This window comes from Thamnophis elegans, chromosome 3 (genome assembly GCF_009769535.1).
Source record: "Thamnophis elegans isolate rThaEle1 chromosome 3, rThaEle1.pri, whole genome shotgun sequence".
Lineage (NCBI taxonomy): Eukaryota > Metazoa > Chordata > Lepidosauria > Squamata > Colubridae > Thamnophis > Thamnophis elegans.
In genome coordinates, this window is record NC_045543.1 from 5,776,888 (window position 1) to 5,798,018 (window position 21,131).

The window sequence follows — 21,131 nt, forward strand, 5'->3', positions numbered from 1 at the left end:
TGCAATTAGCTGGAAAGCTCCTCCGTGCTCTTTACATGGCTTACAGCTCTACCAGCTGGGAGCCTAGTTTAAACATTTCAACATTTTGGAAGCCAGAAAAACTACTAGAGCAAACAATGATCAGAAATAAAGCAGGAAGCCTGGAGTATTTATGCTTCCCTCCAACACAGAAGTAGCTAATGAGATAAACACAGGTTTCTGTTTAAACCTGATGTGTTTTATTAATGAGCAGCTGGTTGCTTTTTCCCTTTCAGTCTCTGAGAAAAAATTGTTAAGCAGAGTACAGATTGTGTACAGAGGGTGCAATTTCTGATAGTCCTCTCCAGTTATGTCATTATCTCGCATTAGTGCTTCTCCCCCTTCTTACAGTTTAGAGGGCTGTAAGCTTCTTTCATCTCTCTTTGCTTCTCCGCATATTACATTGGCTGGTAATCATTATGTAAGCTCGGTTTACACTGGATAGTCTATAGATACTAATGTGATTAAACTATAAATACTGGGGAATTTCATAATATTGGATGGAATTGGGATTAACGGTCTTGGGATTTTTCTTTTCAAAAGAAATTCACAGTGCAGCATCTGAAGTGGCTTTGAATCTTTTGAATTGAGGCCTGGCACTAGAACCCAGAGGTATGGGCACAAGATCCAACCAGTGGCGTTGGTAGGAAGCAGTGAAAATGGGGAAGGTGATGGGTGGAGCATCATGGTTCAAGTTCCCACCTCTTGGGCTTTGTGTATACATGTCCAGAAGGGCAGCTCTTGCATTACAGTGTTCTGTTCATTACTCTGTCTTGTTGACTTGTGACTTTATCTCATGTATACTGTGTTTATCTCGTGTTTACATGTCTACTGCATCTCACTTATTTTGGCCATGTCATGCGAGGGAAATCACTGGAGAAAGCAATTATGTTTGGAAGAGTTAGTGGTAAAAAGAAACCAGGCCATCAAAGAACATGGTGGCTGACACCAGCCAGAGCATAGAAAAACTCAAGTAATGCAAGATCAGAAGATATGGAGAGACCTGGCCCATAGAATTGCCAAGAGTCAGACACAACTGAATGGATAGTGTTGTGGCCCAGCAGGAGCCGTTGGAGCTGCCACCAGGCCCTATGAATCGGCTTTGGAGGATGTGGAGGACCCTGGACAGGGTTCCGACTCCGAGCAGGGTGCAGAGAGGCTGGTTGGCCACCAGGAGGCGCCTGAGCCTTGGACCAGTGGGGAGGAGACAAGGGAGTGTGATCCGGACATCAGCAGTGGGGAGGAGCCAAGGGAGTTGTTCCTAGATGCCCGGCACCAGAGAGCTAATAGGCGTAAGGAACAATTACACAGTTACAGGAGGTAATTGCACTCAGCTGGTGGTAATTAGGCTCCTCTCCAGACTATAAAAGGACTGCTTGTGCACACGCCCCTTTTGCAGAAGTCAATGCATTAACTAATGTTGGAGAACATTATGGTGAGCTTGGCAGGCTGAATTGCTGCCATGGCTTATCTGTGCTGGATTGCTGCCAAGCCTTATCTGTGCTGGATTGCTGCCAAGGACCTGTCTGTCTGTCCATTAAATGCCGTAACTTATCTGACTCGGAATGTGTGTTGGTGTGGGACGAGGGTGGTCAGAACAGGATATCATCATCATCATCATCATCATCATCATGTTGGATCCATCTATAATCACACAACAACAAACAAAATCTTGTTCAGGATCTTGACAGGGATGAAATTAAGGATGAAAGGAATGCAATTATCACAATTAAATAACAGACATACATTTGCATTCTTGCCCTCTGCTTGATCTGAGATTGTCCTCTGCATTTGAAATCAGAAACTCTTGGCTTTTTTTTTTTCTCCAAATAACTTTTTAGAACAGTATTGAATGGAATCCGCTCCAATTCAATTTGAATTAAGGATTTGAGGTTCAGAAATGTCAACCTGAATTAATTCAAGCTGAGACTCAATATTTTTTTTTTGGGGGGGGGGGAGATTCACTGATAAGTTGTAATGAGAAAGCAAAAAAACAGACGCCAAAGCTAAATATATGAGTGGTCAAAAACAGCCGGGGGTTCAATGAACCTTTAGGGGATATTAACTCTGCCAAGTTTCAGCTGGATGCTTCCAACTGTTCACTAGAATTTTTTTTTTTTTTTAAATCCATCTTATTTCTTTTAAAGCAGATATAGCAGAGATGTGAAAAAGACAGCCCTGGGGCCTCCAGACTGTCCAGCAAAATGTTTTAATTTGCTAAACCTACTCAGCAGGTATCTGCTCCAACTTAAAAAATAAAAATAAATGCATAAAATATCTGCATATCTTAAGGACCATTCAAACGAGAGATATAAACGAGACTGGAAAAAATGGATCGATTATATACAAAATAAATATGGAACTAAGAAATTCCAAATAGCTTATGATTAAGATCAGGAATGATATAAATTGTTTAAAGTTAGCCTAGCAAGGAGGAGCTAAGTTCAATGTAAAGATGTTATCAATTTTTTATTCTTTTTTCCAATATATTCTAGACTGTTTTTGTTAAAGATTTATACCGTGTATGGGTACTGGGAAGTCGGGGGAGGGAAGGCTGGGGTGGGTTGGGGGGGGAGGGAGGGATGAATATTAGGCTTGACGAGGGGTGTTAGATTTTAATGTAATATGATTGCACATGTAGACTGTCTTCTCTTATTTTTTTCTTTAAAACTAAGATATGTTAAGTATACTGATATGGAAGCATAAATGCCATCAACATAGAATGGAGTTTGCTCAGAAGCTGAAATACACCAATGAGAGGAAGAGTGGGAAACAGAGGAGAGAAGAAAGATAGGAAGAGAGGGATAGGAGAGAGGGTGAAGGGGGGAAGATGAGGAGGATAAGGAGGAGTGGAATGAAGAGAGAGGAGAAGGAGAAAGGAAAGGGAAGTAGAGTAGGAAAGGATGGTGGAGGGAAGAAAGGAGGTAGGAGAGAGGCAGAAGAAAGAGGTGTATGGAGAGCAGAAGAGCTAATAATGGGTTTTTATCATTCTGGGCGTTGATGACAAGAGGAACTGATGTAATTACTACTTAATACAATAGGATATTGGCTATGTAATAGTATACATGTGATTGTATGTTATGAAAGTGGAAAATAAAAAAGCATATTTAGAGGAAAAAAATAATAAAAAGAAAAATAAATGAAAACCTGCTGAAGGAGTACGCTCCTTTTACTTTCTCTAGGATACCAGATTTGGCATGATACTGAAAAGTAACCAAACCCTTACAAACAGGATAGAATGTGTTGCTACGTCTAGATGTAGGATTCTCTGATGTTGTGGAAGGACTAGCAAATTTGCCCCCACCCGCACCCCGCAAGACCACCTCCTCCACTCATTTCAGTGTCAGACTGGATAGCACACATTGGCAAAAATTTAATCTCTTCTCAGCAAGACTTAGAAAAAACGGAGACTGGTTTGTATTTAAGGAATGGTGTAATTTTGCTACTTCTGATCACTGGGTTCGGGTGCCAGAACAGTGGCATGCCACGGCTGGTTATCCCTCCGTAAAGGCTACCCCTCCCTTTGCATCACTGAATCATTGGGAAGATCCAGTTGTGTCATAATTGTGGCTTGCAGGCCCATGCGGATGCATTTGCAAAACTTGTTGCAAGAGGAATCAAATAGTAATCCCTTGGTTGACATCCATAATGGAAGAGCATGTGTGTACATGCCTAACGCTATGTTTTTTTGTCACCATTGCTATCTCTACAGGATATCTGGGTTGATATGAGCATATTATTTTATGGTTCACTGACAAAACCGCGAAGCCCTTATCCGCGCCGACATAAGCGCGGAGGGCAAATCCGCGCCGTCCGAAGCGCTAAGGAAAAAGGCGACTCTAGCGCAACGACATAAGTGCAGAGGGCAAATCCGCGCCTTCTGAAGCGCTCAGCACCCTAACCCTAAACCTAACCCTAAACCTAACCCTAACCTAACCCTAAACATAACCCTAAACATAACCCTAAACATAACCCTAAACATAACCCTAACCTAACCCTAAACCTAACCCTAAACCTAACCCTAACCTAACCCTAAACATAACCCTAAACATAACCCTAACCTAACCCTAAACCTAACCCTAAACCAAACCCCTAAACCTAATCCTAACCCTTATCTTCATTTAAATCGGCTTTCTGTAGCCGCGCTGTTTTAAAGCGCCCTTCTGTCGCCGCACTGTTGTCGCTGCAGTGATGACGTCGCAGTGATGACATCGCGGCTTTAGGGACGCGGTTTTGTCGCCGCTATTTTGACGAGCGCGGTTTTGTCGGGCCACGATATTTTATATGTGAGGGCATCTCATCGATTAGGCCTCCTCCGAGTTCCATCTGCCGGTCAATGCCGACTGGCAACTACGCGGAGGAGAGCCTTCTCGGTGGTAGCTCCGACCCTATGGAACGATCTCCCCGTGGAGATTCGTACCCTCACCACCCTCCAGACCTTCCGCACAGCCCTCAGAATCTGGCTATCCCGTCAGGCCTGGGGCTAAGACTGTAACCCGCCCGAATGGTATGAATGTTGTGTTTTTAATTATGTATTGTCTTATATGTTAAAAGTTTGTCTCCCTCTCCCTTTTGGGTTGTGAGCCGCCCTGAGTCCCGCCAGGGAAAAGGGCGGCATACAAATAAATTTCTACATTCTACATTCTACATCTGCCACCTTGCTGTGATATCGACGTGACCTGCTTATTGTTTGTTGAGGATCCTCACAACAGAGCCCTCCATCTTGGTGCCAATCTGCCACTTGAGACATGATGTCAGCATAGTCATAGTCCAAATAAGAATCACACCCTGGAGTACCAGCTTTGTGTTTGTTGTAAGATTACATTAACAGAATCTTGCAAGTCCAAAAGTACATCTCTTTCCCCCTTGCTTTCACAAGCCAAGAAACTAGGGAGGGTCCCTTCTGAGACTTTGCCACACCCAGACTGCTGCTGCAGACTTAATTGCCTCTCATTTGAACATGGACTAGTCTGGGTCTCCTCCTCCTCTCCCAAGGCCATTTCCATATACCACTTACACATGCCCAAACTGAATCATAGTGATCCAACTGGAAAATTGATGTTTTCCATTAGAACAAGGAATAGGCTGTATGTCACACAGAAAGATAAGGTGGCTCAGTGGCTAAGACGCTGAGCCTGTCGGTCAGAAAGGTTGGCAGTTCGGCAGTTCGAATCCCTAGTGCCATGTAACAAAATGAGCTCCCGTTACTTGTCCCAGCTTCTGCCAACCTAGCAGTTCGAAAACAGGTAAAAAATGCAAGTAGAAAAATAGGGACCACTTTGATGTGAAAGTAAGAGCGTTCTGTGTCCCTTCGGCATTTAGTCATGCCGGCTACATGACCATGGAGACATCATTGGACAGCGTTGGCTCTTTGGATTTGAAACAGAGCACCACCCCCTAGAGTTGGGAATGACTAGCACATATATATAAGAGGAACCTTTACCTTTACACATAGAGAAAGGATCTGATTGAGCCAAGGTGGCGCAGTGGTTAAATGCAGCACTGCAGGCTACTGCTAGATCAGCAGTTCAGCGGTTCAAATCTCACCGGCTCAGGGTTGACTCAGCCTTCCATCCTTCCGAGGTGGGTAAAATGAGGACCCAGATTGTTGGGGGCAATATGCTGACTCTCTGTAAACCGCTTAGAGAGGGCTGAAAGCCCTATGAAACGGTATATAAGTCTACTGCTAAGTCTACTGCTATTGAAGGAAGTTGGGGACCTGCAGGGCTCCAATTGACCCTTTCCTAGACACAGAATGGGACAATTCGCCACGACCAAGTTACCACTGCCAACTCGCCATGGGACAACTCACCACAGTCAACTTGCCGTGACCAACTTGCCGTGAGACAATTCAACAATTTCCTTTAATTATTTAAAATTATTTTTAAATTTATTTTAATTTTTGTCATTCCCATTTCATTTTGCCGCTCCTTTTCTTGCATTCTTTCTTTAATGATCCTATTCCACTGTTTCTTCAATATTACGTGACTTTCGTCCCATAATAAATTGTCCTGGGATGAATTCTGGGAGTTGAAGTCCGGACATCTTCAAGTTGCCAAGGTTGAGAAACACTGGCCTAGGTTCATCTGCTCCCTCTTCAAGCTGCTTTATTATATTTTCCTAATAGTAGGAATATTGTGATGTTTTGAAATCTATATTTAGTTAACCAAATCGCTTTTTAGGCTCACCAATGCACCTTCCAAGACAAAAAACTGCTTGAAATAGTGAGCACAGGGAGTTGCCCTATTAAAAATGGGGGTGGGAGTGGCCTTTTGATAGCTTTTGCAGGTTTCCTTTTATTTCCTGTTTTTTCTCGCTTACTTGTTTTGGAATTCTTGAAAGAACTTTCCAAGCATTTCTAAAGTCTTTGGCTAAAAAAGTGGGTATATTACCTAAAGCAGAATAGAGAACAACGGGAAATATTTGATAAATATCTTAATATAATGAACTAGAAGAGTATCAGCGGTGGGATTCAAATAATTTAACAACCGGTTCTCTGTCCTAATGACCAGGTGGGTAGGCGGGGCTTAGTGGTCATGTGACCGTGTGAGCGTGGCCAACTCAACATTACTCACATCAATGGGCGCTTCGCCTTAGCTGTTACAGTGTAATAAGGATTAACCGCAGAGGCAGTTTCTGTAAGCAGGGCAATAAAGATCAGGCTAGAAACAACACCAGAATGTTTCCTTCCTGCCTTCCTTACAGGATTAGCCCTGTAAAGCGGAAAAAAAACCAAAAGAAGATTTCTTCCAACAACCGGTTCTCCGAACCTCTTAGAAAGTTAAGAACCGGTTCTCCCGAATAGGTGCGAACTGACTGAATCCCACCACTGAACACTATGGAAGAACGTGTTGGGTAAAATGGAGAAGATACCATTTTGGTCCTGGAAATAACAGGGGGAACACAGTATACTGTCAGTCTCAGGCCTTGTGTGCAAGAAAAACATTCTAATGAAACAAAGCTTCTAGAATATTATGCTTATATAAAACAGTGGTAAATGAGGAGAATATTTGGCCTCCGAGCTCAATAAACCTCTCTAAATATATTATGTAGAGAGAAATATGAGAATTAATTAAAGCAAGAGTGTACAAATTCCATTTAGCCTCCTTTTTTTCTTTTTGGCACGGACGAAGGCTGCGTTTAGGGTAGAGAAATGAAGAATTACTGTTCAAAGGGGTTGTAATCATGAGGATAATGTGTGCGGAGGGTTTGGCAATGGAGAGGCAACAGAACGGCCTTTCTAGCCGTTTCACTAAAAGGTTGGAATGGAATTTGCAATTTGTGTTTGCAGAAAAGGCTTTCTGATATTGCTTTATTGCTTTAGGAAGGGAGATTTCTGTTAATGATTGGGCAACGTTAAAGAGGCTGCACTGCATTTGCAAAAACTGCCTCTTCTCTTCATCGCTGAAAACTCTTCTAGATCAAGAATCCCTTTGCGGTGGAAGGGCGATATTATTTGGTGGAAGGCCAATTATGAAAGCAAACTACAAACTCTATACTAATAAAGCAAGAATGTATTTGCCTGGTGGTCCGTATTACTTTCTTTCTTCCCCTCGTAGTTTAGTTTAGTTTAGTTTTGGTTTATTTGTATGCCGCCCTTCTCCAGGAGGGACTCAGGGCGGCGAACAACTCAAAGGGGAAAGGGAACATAAACAACAGTACACATAATTGAAATACACGAAAATCACACAGCCATACCAGTCGAGAGGGGAGGGGAACTCATCAACCCCAGGCCTGCCGGCACAGCCAGGCTTTGACGGCTTTCCGGAAGGCCTGGAGAGAGGTGAGGGTCCGGATCTCCGCGGGGAGTTCGTTCCAAAGGGCCGGAGCTGCTACAGAGAAGGCCCTCCCCCGGGTAGTAGCCAGATGGCATTGGCTGGTGGACGGAACCCGGAGGAGGCTGACCCTGTGAGATCTGACGGGTCTTTGGGAGGTAATTGGCAGCAGGCGGTCTCTCAAGTACCCAGGTCCAATACCCTGAAGGGCTTTATAAGTTACGACTAGCACTTTGTAGCGTATCCGGAGACCGATCGGTAGCCAGTGCAGCTCGCGGAGGATAGGTGTAACGTGGGTGTACCGAGGTGCGCCCACAATCGCTGTATCTGTAATAACCTTCTCTACAACAATGCGGAGAAAGAAATGTATAGTATTCCATCTGAAGAAATCATTTATCCATCCAATTTATTTAAAATAAGCATCAGGCTTGGAAATCCTGACTACTATAAGGAACCCATTTCATCCCTTCTGCTGTGTACACGCTTAATAGAGCTACATTTTGAATGTCATCTGTGAGAAGAATGAACTAATTGTTTGCCTTGTTTTCAGCTCTTAGGAAATAACCAGGAACAGAAATGGGGAAACAGAACAGTAAATTGAGGCCTGAAGTGCTCCAGGATCTCCGAGAAAACACGGAATTCACAGATCATGAGCTTCAAGAGTGGTACAAAGGCTTCCTAAAAGATTGCCCCACTGGCCATTTGACTGTTGATGAATTCAAGAAGATCTATGCGAATTTCTTCCCGTATGGGGACGCCTCAAAATTTGCAGAGCACGTGTTCCGTACCTTTGACACCAATGGAGATGGGACGATAGACTTTCGGGAATTTATAATTGCGCTAAGCGTTACATCTCGAGGAAAGCTTGAACAGAAGCTGAAATGGGCATTTAGCATGTATGATCTCGATGGCAATGGTTACATTAGCCGTGCTGAAATGCTTGAAATAGTGCAGGTAAGTAAAAGAAAAACCAAAACATATTAAAGCATCTAATTAAATGTTAAGGCGATTTAGTCAGTGGTGAAATTCAGTTTCTTTTACTACTGGTTCTGTGGGCGTGGCTTGGTGGGCGTGGCGTGGCTTGGTGGGCATGGCTGGGGAAGGCTACTGCAAAATCTCCATTCCCACCCCATAGAGCCGAGGTAGCGCAGTGGTTAAATGCAGCACTGCAGGCTACTTCAGCTGACTGCAGTTCTGTAGTTCGGCTGTTCAAATCTCACCGGCTCAAGGTCGACTCAGCCTTCCATCCTTCCGAGGTGGGTGAAATGAGGACTATGGGGGCAAGTTGCTGAATCAATTTGCTAAAAAATTTGTAAACCGCTTAGAGAGGGCTGAAAGCCCTATGAAGCAGTATATAAGTCTAATTAATTAATTAATAAAATAAATAAATAAATAAATAAATAAATAAATAAATAATAATAGAAAAAGAAAGGGTGAACTTTGGAGAAAATAGTGTAATAATTTGATTGAATGCAGTCCAGAGGGGCAAACATTATTATTAGATGGCATGAAGGCAGAAAAAGTGATAGAGGCATTTAGCAAACCAAGAATGAATGAGAATGGTGGAATCTATTTAAATACATAGTTGAAGGATAAGCTTTTTCAGGAATAATTGTAGCAAAGGAGGAAAATAGAAATGTGCAAATGATTTGACGGCCTTTGGTGACAGGCACAAATAGCCAGAAACAGGAATTAACTTCAAAATCTTCATTTTAGGCTACCTATATACAAGAATCTGATCTACTAATGTTCACAGCAAATCAGCACTATATAAGAGTCAACAAACTTATGGGGGAGGCTGGACTTCGGTCTCTTGTGGGAATGTAGCGACTCCAAACTTATGACATGTTTGATCCCGCTTTCGGGCTCCTCCTCGCCACCTCCTATAGTTTACATTAAAATTATAATTCAGAAGGGCAACTCAGCTACGGAAGAAAGGACATGGAAGCTGCTTGAAAAACAGAAATGAATTTGTTTACACAGAATACCAATGAAGAGTGTGCATCTGTTCTCCTTAATAAGTAAATACTTCATATCAGTGGTGCTCATCCCGTTCCAACCAGTACGCCGTCCTCGTGCACACATGCAGTTCACGCATGCATCTTAGCTCCTGCGTGATGCTCCAGCTGCTCGCGCTGTATGTGCCATGCTCCTGCGTGGAAGCGCAGAATAGCAATAGCAATAGCAGTTAGACTTATATACCTCTTCATAGGGCTTTCAGCCCTCTCTAAGTGGTTTACAGAGTCAGCATATTGCCCCCAACAACAATCCGGGTCCTCATTTTACCCACCTCGGAAGGATGGAAGGCTGAGTCAACCTTGAGCCAGTGAGATTTGAACAGCCAAACTGCAGTCAGCTGAAGTAGCCTGCAGTGCTTCACTCTAACCACTGCTCCACCTCGGCTCTTCAAAGACCGGTAAGGAGCGTGGGTGGGTGGGTGGGCCCTTCGGCGTTCCCGGAAGTTACTTACTTCCGGGTTCACCGACCAATCGGTTCGCGGGGACCGCCGCGAACCGGTTGAAACGCACCTCTGCTTCATATATAAATCAATACATGCAGAATATGGGAATATATTAGATGCAAATCACAGCGCAGGAATTTTTTTTAAAAAATGCACAACTTTTTGAGGGTTCCTTCAGTATTTGTTTTTGTACGTTTTAATATATTTCACTGTAATGGCCTCAGTTTTGTTTTATTTTGTTTTTTTAAGTTTGGATTTCCCCCCCAAAAAAATATGTTAACCTATTTTCTTATATGTATTGCTGTCCCTATAAAGGCAATCTATAAAATGGTGTCTTCAGTCATGAAAATGCCAGAGGATGAATCGACTCCAGAGAAACGAACAGATAAAATCTTCAGACAGATGGATACCAATAATGATGGTAGGTTTCTGCAATAAACTTTTGTGATGTGCTTACCAAAAATAGGGGCAATGGTAGTAGACATCTGTTTAACACTGTTTAATCTAGAATCAAGAAATCTGCACAGGGAGAAATTGTTGCATTTTTTTTAAGTCCAAGAGTCTTTACCTGTCCATTAAAAAAAAAAAAAAATTATAAAGTATCAGGTCCTAAAACCAGACCATTAAGTCTTCCCTTCTTTATAAACTCATCTCTGTGCACACTTATTTTCCGGAGATTAACCTTTTCTCTCTTGCATTCTCTTTTTCTCTTCCACTGACAGTCTCTGCCGAGCCATATAAAAACTTTGCAGATAAATGTTTTGCAACAGAAATGAATTATTGAAAAGTACTACATTTATTCTAATTTGTACAGCTCGTTCTAGCTGCTAACCCCTTTTTTAACTCCACAAATGGGAAGGAGACATTGATTTGCACAAATTTTGAACAAAGTCCATTAGAATTTCAAAGAGCTATTAAAATTGTAGATGACCATGTTACTTCAGATTGGCAACCGTTATCTCTGTTCCTCCAGCTAAATTGCTAAAAGCAAAGATAGCATTTCTCCTTTTTATCTACTGCATTTTGCAACAAGAAAATGCTGTAGAGGTTGCCTTTGGAACCAGTATCTTGCTTCAGAACCTTTGATCCATCAAGGTTAGGAGGGAGAGAAGAAAAAGGAAAGTTAAGGTTCTTTGTAGTGCGGAAGCTACTTAATGAAGTCATTAGTGTTGAAACAGGTTCCTGCTGTTTTTTAGTAGTGGGTCAAAGTAGAAATGTTTCCTTGGTTATTGCTTGCTAGCAGGACATGTGTCTATTTCCATGGAAATATATTAAAATGAAGTACCTTATTATGAACTGGTAAGGGGGGGTGCGTGGTTTGGGGCACTATTTCCTCAGCCAATGATGATTCAGAAGATACTAATATATCAAAGTATAACAAGAAATGAGTTCTTTGAAGCAACCTATCGCCATTGTGGTCCAATACCCTCTGAAACAAAGGTGAAGTTGCCGTATTTTTCGGAGTATAAGACGCACCGGAGTATAAGACACACCCAGATTTTGAAGAGGCAATTTTTTTTAAAAAAAGTAGGTAGGTAGATAGAGGGATAGAGAGAGAGAGAGAAATACAGTAGGTAGGGAGAGAGAGAGTAGGTAGGTAGATAGGTAGAGGGATAGAGAGAGAGAAATAGAGAGAGATAGAGAGAGAAATACAGTAGATAGATAGGGAGGGAGGGAGGGAGAGAGAGTAGGTAGGTTGGTAGGTAGAGGGAGAGAGAGAGAAATAGAGAGAGATAGAGAGAGAAATACAGTAGATAGATAGAGAGGGAGAGAGGGAGAGAGAGTAGGTAGGTTGGTAGGTAGAGGGATAGAGAGAGAAAAATAGAAAGAAATACAGTAGATAGATCGGGGGAGAAAGAGAGAGAGTAGGTAGGTAGGTATATAGGTAGATACCATGTTTCCCTGAAAATAAGACAGGGTCTTAATATTGTTTTGGGGTTGCCGGGCGGCTGCTCTCTTGCAAGCGGCCTCCCAAAGAGCCCGGCACAGCCTCAGGGGCGAACGGCTGTGTTGTGCTGTTGCAGCAGCGCAGCACAGCAGCCATGAAGCGACCACGCTCACAAGCAGCCACCCGGCAAACCCCCTTTCCAGCCGGGCACAGGGCCATTCACTGACCAAGGGGTATCACCAAGCCACCTGAGTGCCTGTTCACCACCGTCCGGCTCTCGCAGTTTGGCGCCTTCGAAATGCCAGTGAATGGCGCTCTGCACGGCTGGAGAGGCGGGTTACGCGAGCGGCTGTTCCGCTCCCACTCGCACGCCTCCCAGCCTCACAATGCCCTGGCCCAGCTCTCCACGCAGAACCAGAGCACCTCCGCTGCCGCCACTGCCGCCACCATCCCAGCATGGCTTTTTCGTTGGCTTCCAAACCGAGTTTTCCTGCAGTGGCCGCTCTGGGCTACACTCTATGGTTGTACGCTCTGGGAGTATGCTCCGATGGCAGCCAACTCACAACCATACAGCATATGCCTGTATAACCCCCCCCTCTTCAGCTGGGCACAGCGCTGCTCACCAACCTAGGGTATCCCGAAGGCGCCAAGCAACGTGATCACCTTTGCCCCCCCCCCCAGTTCCCATGGCTTGGCACATTTGGGATACCACTAGGTTGGTGAGTGGCGCTCTGCCTGGCTGGAGGTGGTGATGCAGCATGGGTTGCACAGGTAAACCCACCAGTGGCTGGCCAGGTTAGGTGGTCTTAATAGAATGGACCTTATAAATTCATTTTAGTTTGGCTTTTCATTCTAGTGCCCTGGAGTCCCAAAGTTGACTTTTAGCTGCAGTGAACCTTCTCCCCAACTTCCTCATAAGTATTACAAATAGGGCTGAACTGTGTGGCAAGACCCTGTAAAGTGGAGGCACAGGAAGCCAGACGTGGGTGAGAGATAGGACAGAGGTAAAAGCTGCTGACAGCTTAAGATGAAATAGGAACTTCTCTTTTTTATATTTCTCCTATGTACTTTGCTGTAACATTCCAAAGTGAACTTCCCCTTTTGAAATGTCATGCTTGTCTCATGTATGGAAACGCCTTGAGAATGCACCGTGTGGAACACGGCATAAAAGTAGGATCCTGGGCAGAGCCCAGGCAGTTCAGATTTTGGTGTGTGAACACGTTGAACTCGATGCATCCAATAAACCTGTTTCTCTTCCTTCGTGGTATCAAGTCCTGGTCTTTCGTAAGTAGATTACAAACCTCAATTTGCTGCAACAGTGGGGGGTTGTCCAGGGGGCTTATTTGGGGGAGGGCTTATATTTTTGCCCACCAGAAAAATGTGGCAAGGGCCTTAGTTTCAGGACAGGTCATATTTTCGGGGAAACACGGTAGAGGGGGGGGGAGAGAGAGAAATAAAGTAGGTAGATAGGGAGAGAGAGAGAGAGTAGGTAGGTAGATAGATGTTTCCAGGTGTATTTATCCATGTGCTGGAGAAGGAAATCGCTAACAACCTGTAGCACCTAAAACTTTGTTTCTGCTGGCACAGCATTTGACCAATGTAATTCTCATCAATCCCTCTAACTAAACAGCTTTCTGAAAGAAAGAAAAAAGTTTTTGCACTCTGCAAACCTCCCCAAAATGGCCCATTTTTCGCAAAAACGGCCCCGTTTTTTTTTCTCAAACAAAACACATGAATAGCCTTGGGAGGGGGGGCTTGCAGAATGTTCCTATGGGGGTCGGGGTGGGAATGAGCAAAAAATGGCCCATTTTTCACAAAAACGGGCCGTTTTTTGTCAAAAAAAAATGAATGCATATCCTTATGGAGGCTTATAGAGTGCTTCTAGAGGCTGGGGAGACAAAATTGAGCAAAAAACAGCTTGTTTTCACTCATTTCTGCCCTCCCCAGCCCCCAGGAGCTCTCTGAAAGCTTCCATAAGGATATGCACAGCCATTTTGGTGAAGGGGGTGGGGCTTCGAGAGGCAAATAATGCTGTATTCGGTGTATAAGATGCACCCAGAATTTCAGCCTCTTTTTAGAAGAAAAAAGGTGTGTCTTATACTACGAAAAATACGGTATGTCACTTTCAAGTCTTAACTTCAATACTTAATCCAACTAATCTTAGTCCAACTAGCAAATGATGAAAAATGCTGGGAGTTGTTGGCAACCAATTCCCTGCCTTAGTGTGTAATCATCTTATTTTCCCGGTGATTCTTGACATGAGCACATCACTACTACAGTTAAATAAGTATTAGGTACCTGCTGCAAGATGGCTTGTTGTTGTTGTTATTTGCGAAGTCATGCCCAACCCATCGCGACCCTCATGGACAATGTTCCTCCAGGCCTTCCTGTCCTCTACCATCCCCAGGAGTCCATTTAAGCTCACACCCTCTACTTCACTGACTCCATCCAGCCACCTCATTCTCTGTTGTCCCTTTCTTCCTTGACCCTCAATCTTTCCCAGCATTAGGCTCTTCTCCATTGAGTCCTTCCTTCTCATTAGGTGGCCAGAATACTTGAGTTTCATCTTCAGGATCTGGCCTTCTAAAGAGCAGTCAGGGTTGATCTCCTCTAGGACTGACCAGTTTGATCACCTTGCAGTCCAAGGGACTCGCAGTAGTCTTCTCCAGAATCATAGTTCAAAGGCCTCCATTCTTTGGTGCTCAGCTTTCTTTATGATCCAACTTTCACAGTCATACATTGCAACTGGGAAAACCATAGCCTTGACTGTACGCACTTTTGTTGGCAGGGAGATGTCTCTGCTTTTTAGTATGCTGTCTAGATTTGCCATAGCTTTCCTCCCCAGGAGCAAGCCTCTTTTAATTCCTTGGCTGCAGTGCGGTGATCTTGGAGCCCAGGAAAGTAAAATCTGTTACTACCAAGATGGGTCAGAGGGGCTAAAACATGCACTGGGATATCAAAATGGGAAAGTGGTTGTTGTTAGATCAACAACAGAATAGTACCTTGTTGTGTTTTTTTTTTTTACTTTGTTGAACCACTTGATCTCTAAAAATATGTCCAAAGATCTAAACATATGAGAAAATATGTACACTTCTAATAGAGAGTACAATAAAAATAACAATAAAATAGGAAAGGCATTGGTATTCTTCACAAGAGAGGTCTATCAGAGTACCCTAATTCCAGAAGGATTTAGGAGCCGAGGTGGCGCAGTGGTTAGGGTGCAGTACTGCAGGCCACTTCAGCTGACTGCTATCTGCAGTTCGGCGGTTCAAATCTCACCAGGCTCAAGGTTGACTCAGCCTTCCATCCTTCCGAGGTGGGTGAAATGAGGACCCAGACTGTGGGGGGCGATATGCTGACTCTGTAAACCGCTTAGAGAGGGCTGAAAGCTCTATGAAGCGGTATATAAGTCTAACTGCTATTGCTATTGCTAATATATATTCACAGTACTATTTACAGCATTGGGTGATAACTTGATCAGCCATCATTACGTTTTGCTGAGATTAATCTGAGCTGAATCAAGGAAGATGCGGCCCATTCAAAGAGAACCTCCACTACCACCACCAGAGGTTCCTTACCTTCCTGCCAAGACTAGATATAGTCATCTTGGGGAGAAGGTATTCCTTAGCACTAGTGGGGGATTTTAATTCAGACTGAAGTCTGAATTGCGACCGCTTTGGTCGCACTGACCGATGATCTCTGGAGAGCCAGGGATGGAGGTCATTCCTCCATCCTGGTGCTCCTTGACCTCTCAACAGCCTTCGATACCATCGACCATGGTATCCTTCTGCGACGGTTGCGAGAGGTGGGGGTGGGAGGCACCGTTTTTCGGTGGTTCTCCTCCTACCTCTCGGACAGGTCGCAGTCGGTGTTAGTTGGGGAGGAGAGGTCGACCCCTAGGCCCTGAAATACGGGGTCCCTCAGGGTTCGGTCCTGTCCCCCCTGCTATTTAATATCTACATGAAGCCACTGGGTGAGATCATTCGACGGCACGGGATAAAACACCATCAGTATGCAGACGATACACAGCTGTATCTGTCCGCCCCGTGCCAACTCTATTCTATTCTGAAGTGGTCTATCTGTATCACAGCAGCTATTTTGGCTGGCTTTGGATTCCCTATCAGGAAACAACGATCGAAATGTCATTGACTGAGGATCTGGTTCTCATTGAGAACTTCTGCTAGCTGTTGCTCCCTCCTAAAGGTGAGGGATGATTGCCCAGGAAGCAGAAGTGTCAGCTAGTAGATGATTGATGTTTTGTGTTCTTGGGATGGTTTTGTGAGCGTGCATATTTTACAACTACAATCTCTTTTGAGACAAATAGGCTACATCAATGCCTCTGGGATAAGCCTCAAATAGCTTGCCTGTTCCTAATTAACTCAGTTGTGAGAGATCTTAAATAAAAGGATAAATATGCACAAACCATTAAAGTCAATGTGATCGCTGAAAATCATTGTTTTCTAGTAATATGGTAGGGAAAAAAAAATAGAAAACCAGAACATAGTACAGGTAGTCCTTAACTTACAACCAGTTGCTTATCTGCCATTGGATGTTTTGATGGGCCTACCTAGCAAGCGTGACCCGACAAAAGCACGAACGTCAAAAGTGCGCCGACAAAACTGCGGTGCTAAAACCGCGATGTCAAAAGCGCGCCAACAACAGCGCGCCGACAACAGCGCGATTTAAGTTAAGGTAAGGTTTAGGGTTAGGTTTAGGGTAGGGTTACAACGCGCTTCTGTCGGCGCACTGTTGTCTGCGCGCTTCAGCGCTCATTCGTCGGCGCGGTTTTGTCACCGCGGTTTTGTCACCACGGTTTAGTCAGGCGTGCTTTTGTCGTTCACGCATTTGTGGTGGAACCACCTAGCAAGTAGTTAGGATCCAGATTTGAAGTTCCAATGGTCACCCACCTCCAGTCATGGGACCGTGCTTTGGACAGTTGGCAAACAGGCTACAATTGCATTGTCCCATTGTCATGTGACCGTGATTGATAACAATTTTGCTTTCGGTTTTTGGCAAAACTATGCCTATAGCAAACCAATGCTTAACCAGAGCAAACCAATGCTTAACAACCATACTGCTTGCTTAACTATCTCAGTGATTGTTTTAATGATCACCGCAAAAAAGTTTGTAAAAAGTTTAAGGCTGTTTTATGATCATCACCACTGCGATGGCCTCCAATAAAGTTTTAATTTGAGAGCTATCTTGCACCCTTGCATTGTTACACTTTCCGGCCTAGAGAATTTAGGTGGCGCAGTGGTTAGGGTGCAGTACTGCAGGCCACTTCAGCTGACTGCAGTTCAGCGGTTCTAATCTCACCGGCTCAAGGTTGACTCAGCCTTCCATCCTTCCGAGGTGGGTGAAATGAGGACCCAGATTGTTGTTGGGGGCAATATGCTGACTCTGTAAACCGCTTAGAGAGGGCTGAAAGCCCTATGAAGCGGTATATAAGTCTAACTGCCATTGCTATTGCTATTCAAGCAGAGATGGTCTCCTCAAATAAACTGTTTATAAAAGCTTATTGTGACTTGGCCAAATTATCCTAGAAATACATCACATTCGTCTGCTTCCTTCTCTTTGCCCATCTAAGAAATTAGGAAATGAAAAAGAATAATACCTTAGGGCAGAGTATTTCACAGAGAAGGTAGGGGCTTGTTACATTCCTCCATTGTCGGTCTTTCCAATGGGAGCCAAAGACTTTGAACAAGTAATTCAGAATCTTGATCAATAAACTCACAACGTATCAAAGAAAATGAGTTCTACATGTTGCCTCAGAATGAGTGAAGATTGAAAAACGTTTGTCTTCCAGTGGCATTCTCACGTTTTTCATAATACAGAATTCTGCCCTGATTTAATAGCAATGGAAGCCATTTGTCCCACCCATACCTAGCTTTTTATGAGGAACAATATGTTGTAATAGACGAGTTCCACAAAGCAAGTCACTTAACTTCGATTGTAATTGTTAGGAATAGGCTTTTACTTTCGTGGAAATAGAGGTATCAGGGTCCATAAAACAGTCCACGTCATACACGGATAAGACAGTTGGTCATCAATGTCTTTCAATTAAGGATTTGATTTGATTTGATTATATTTATATGCTGCCCTTTTCCCCCGAAGGGGACTCAGGGCAGCTCACATTTCAAATCAGGGGAAGGGGGTACAGACAGAAAATAAAAAAAACGAAACATAACAATACATAATTTAAAAACACACAGCAGTCATACCATTCGAGACGGGGGCAACAGCTCTTTAGCCCCAGGCCTGTCGGAACAGCCAGGTTTTAAGGGCTTTGCGGAAGGCCTGGAGGGTGGTGAGGGTTCGAATCCCCATGGGGAGCTCGTTCCAGAGGGTCGGAGCAGCCACAGAGAAGGCTCTCCTCCGAGTAGTCACCAGTCGGCATTGGCTGGCGGATGGAATTCGGAGGAGGCCTAATCTATGGGATCTGATCGGTCTATTGGAGGTAATTGGCAGCAGGTGGTCTCTCAAATACCCAGGTCCAATACCATGAAGGGCTTTATAAGTGACGACCAGCGCCTTGAAGCGTATCCGAAGACCAATAGGCAGCCAGTGCAGCTCGCGGAGGATAGGTGTTATGTGGGTGAACCAAGGTGCACCCACGATCGCTCGCACGGCTGCATTCTGGACAAGCTGAAGTCTCCGAATGCTCTTCAAGGGCTGCCCCATGTAGAGCACATTGCAGTAGTTGGTCATCAATGTCTTTCAATTAAGGGATAATCCAAATAACATAGCACAGAATCATATAATCAGTTCAGAACTCAATGTTTGCTAGCAGTTGCAAAACTTACAATAGCTCACGGCACTCAGATCAAATCAGCCCAGCATCTAACGAACAGAGAGTTAACAGTCGTTCTAGCTCCCTCTTATGGCCGATTGAGGAAAACAGCAACCAATCACCTTTTACAGTGTCATTTCATTTCATTTATTGAATTTCTATGCCTCCCAATCCCAGAGGACTCCGGGCGGCTTACAGAAATGAAAAAAAGATTTTAAAGAATTATTAAAAACAATGGGACACAACAAAGTTAAAAAGGAACACAGCAATCACCCAATCAGAAGCGGCTGGACCTCAATTAAGGGGTCAACAGCCCCAAGCCTGCCGGAAAAGCCAGGTTTTAATGGCTTTGTGAAAGGCCATGAGAGTGGGCAGGGCCCGGATCTCTGGGGGCAGCTCATTCCATAGGGCCGGAGCGGCAACAGAGAAGGCCATACTCCTAGGTGTCGCCAACCGGCATTGTCCCACTGAAGGCACCCAGTGTGATTTAAAGAAACTGGTATAGCATTGTTACATGATTTATATATTGCCAACCCAACCGTTAGATTATATTCCTAACAGTGATGTTCACTTAATTTCAAATATTTGGCATCAAAAGTTTGTAATGTTTTTTAATCTAACTCAGGGAGGAAATTGTATTGAGTTCAAAAATGTGTCTGCCTGAAATTCAGCCGCCTGCCATTTTTCAGCAAGAAGTCAGCTAAAGGAAGCAACACATCAGCACCAAAGTTATATTTGTTTTCATCTCATTTTCATTCAAGGTTTTGCGTTTTTCTTGAGAGCTTTGAAATTGTAGCAGGATGTGAGAATTTTGTCTGGTTCTTATTCTGATTGTATTTCGGAAGTCTACATTATATCAGAGTTTCCTCAGCTAACCTCCCCCCCCCCAAAAAAAAAGCATGTTTGGTTCTTTGGAACAAGGGTGGGTATCTTTTTTGGCAGTCTATCAACTCTCATGCATAGTTCTTTTTACACCAGCTGGAAATGAAACAGACTGCTCTTCATATTTCCTATGTGGCAGATCAGATTCACAATTTTGTCTCTCTCTCTCTCTCTGTTCCCTTCAAGGTAAACTATCTCTCGAAGAGTTTATAAAGGGTGCCAAGAGCGATCCTTCGATTGTGCGGTTGTTACAGTGTGATCCAAGCAGTGCAAGTCAGTTTTAATGAGACTCTGGACAGTTTGCAAAGAAAATTACTGGCTTGTTCAAGCTTTGCTCGTAATGGATGCCTTCAACCATTCCTCGTTGGTTAGTGGATGAAACTCCGTGGCTGGATTGTCTCTGTATCCAAGTGGGGGAAAAAAAGAGAGAGAGAGCCTCACTCTTCTCATCAGCTGTGATACGATTTTTCTTTCCAATATCCCAATTCTCTTTTTTTCACTGCACATTATTGTTAGGACTCCCCGTACACATTTGAGTGTAACCGAAAGGTATGTTTACATGCAAGTTAAAAGAGGGGGAATGGTATTCCCCTCGGTTAACCTAAATGGATGACTTTAGTAACGCCGAAAAGATACCGTATGTCAGTGGTTCCCAAACTTGGCAACTTTAAGACTTCTGGACTTCAACTCCCAGAATTCTCCAGCCAGCTCTGCAGAGCTGGGTGGAGAATTCTGGGAGTTGAAGTCCACAAGTCTTAAAGTTGCCAAGTTTGGGAACCACTGCCGTATGTAATTTTTGTCTGCTACGGCAGCAACGAATGACAGGCAGTTTATATCCCAGAAAATCACTATGAAATGTGGAATAAATTAAGCAGGTTTTGTTTTTTTTAAAAAAAGTGTCATGTCTCCAGTGTCAATGGGGAGAATTGCTTGCCGCTTGCAAAGCAGTGGGAGGAAAACCGGAGTCATGCGGTTTTTAAGAAACAAAATAGATATGCACATATAAAACACACACATACATATACATAGTTAATGCGTGTGTATGTTTGTGTGTGTGAGTGTATACGCACACATATTTTACATAAATATTTAGGTCATATTTAATATATGAAGTAGACTTCATCCTTCGTTTCTTCTAGTTGTCCATGATTATTATTTTTTTAAGAAAAGGATTATGATATTTATACATAGTCAAGTTGCCATTAAGGCACTGCATGATTAGCTGTTTGTGGGTATATCACTGTTTTAATTACTGGTTGCAAACACTTTGTCCATTTTTACTGTGGATTGTTCCAGCATTTACTGTGTTTAATGAAG

The 21,131-nt window shown here is 43.6% G+C and overlaps 1 protein-coding gene across 2 annotated transcripts in view; it reads left to right on the top strand.

Moving 5' to 3' along the window:
* HPCAL1 (hippocalcin like 1) overlaps nt 1-20,439 on the top strand; it is a 118,577-nt gene extending 98,138 nt beyond the window's left edge. For both annotated transcript variants that reach the window (XM_032214551.1, XM_032214550.1), the window contains exons 2-4: nt 8,344-8,747; nt 10,570-10,675; nt 20,001-20,439. In XM_032214551.1, coding sequence (XP_032070442.1) covers nt 8,370-8,747; nt 10,570-10,675; nt 20,001-20,098 — 582 coding nt within the window. In that variant the 5' untranslated portion in view covers nt 8,344-8,369 and the 3' untranslated portion in view covers nt 20,099-20,439. The remainder of the gene's footprint in view (nt 1-8,343; nt 8,748-10,569; nt 10,676-20,000) is intronic.
* Nucleotides 20,440-21,131: the final 692 nt, after the last annotated feature.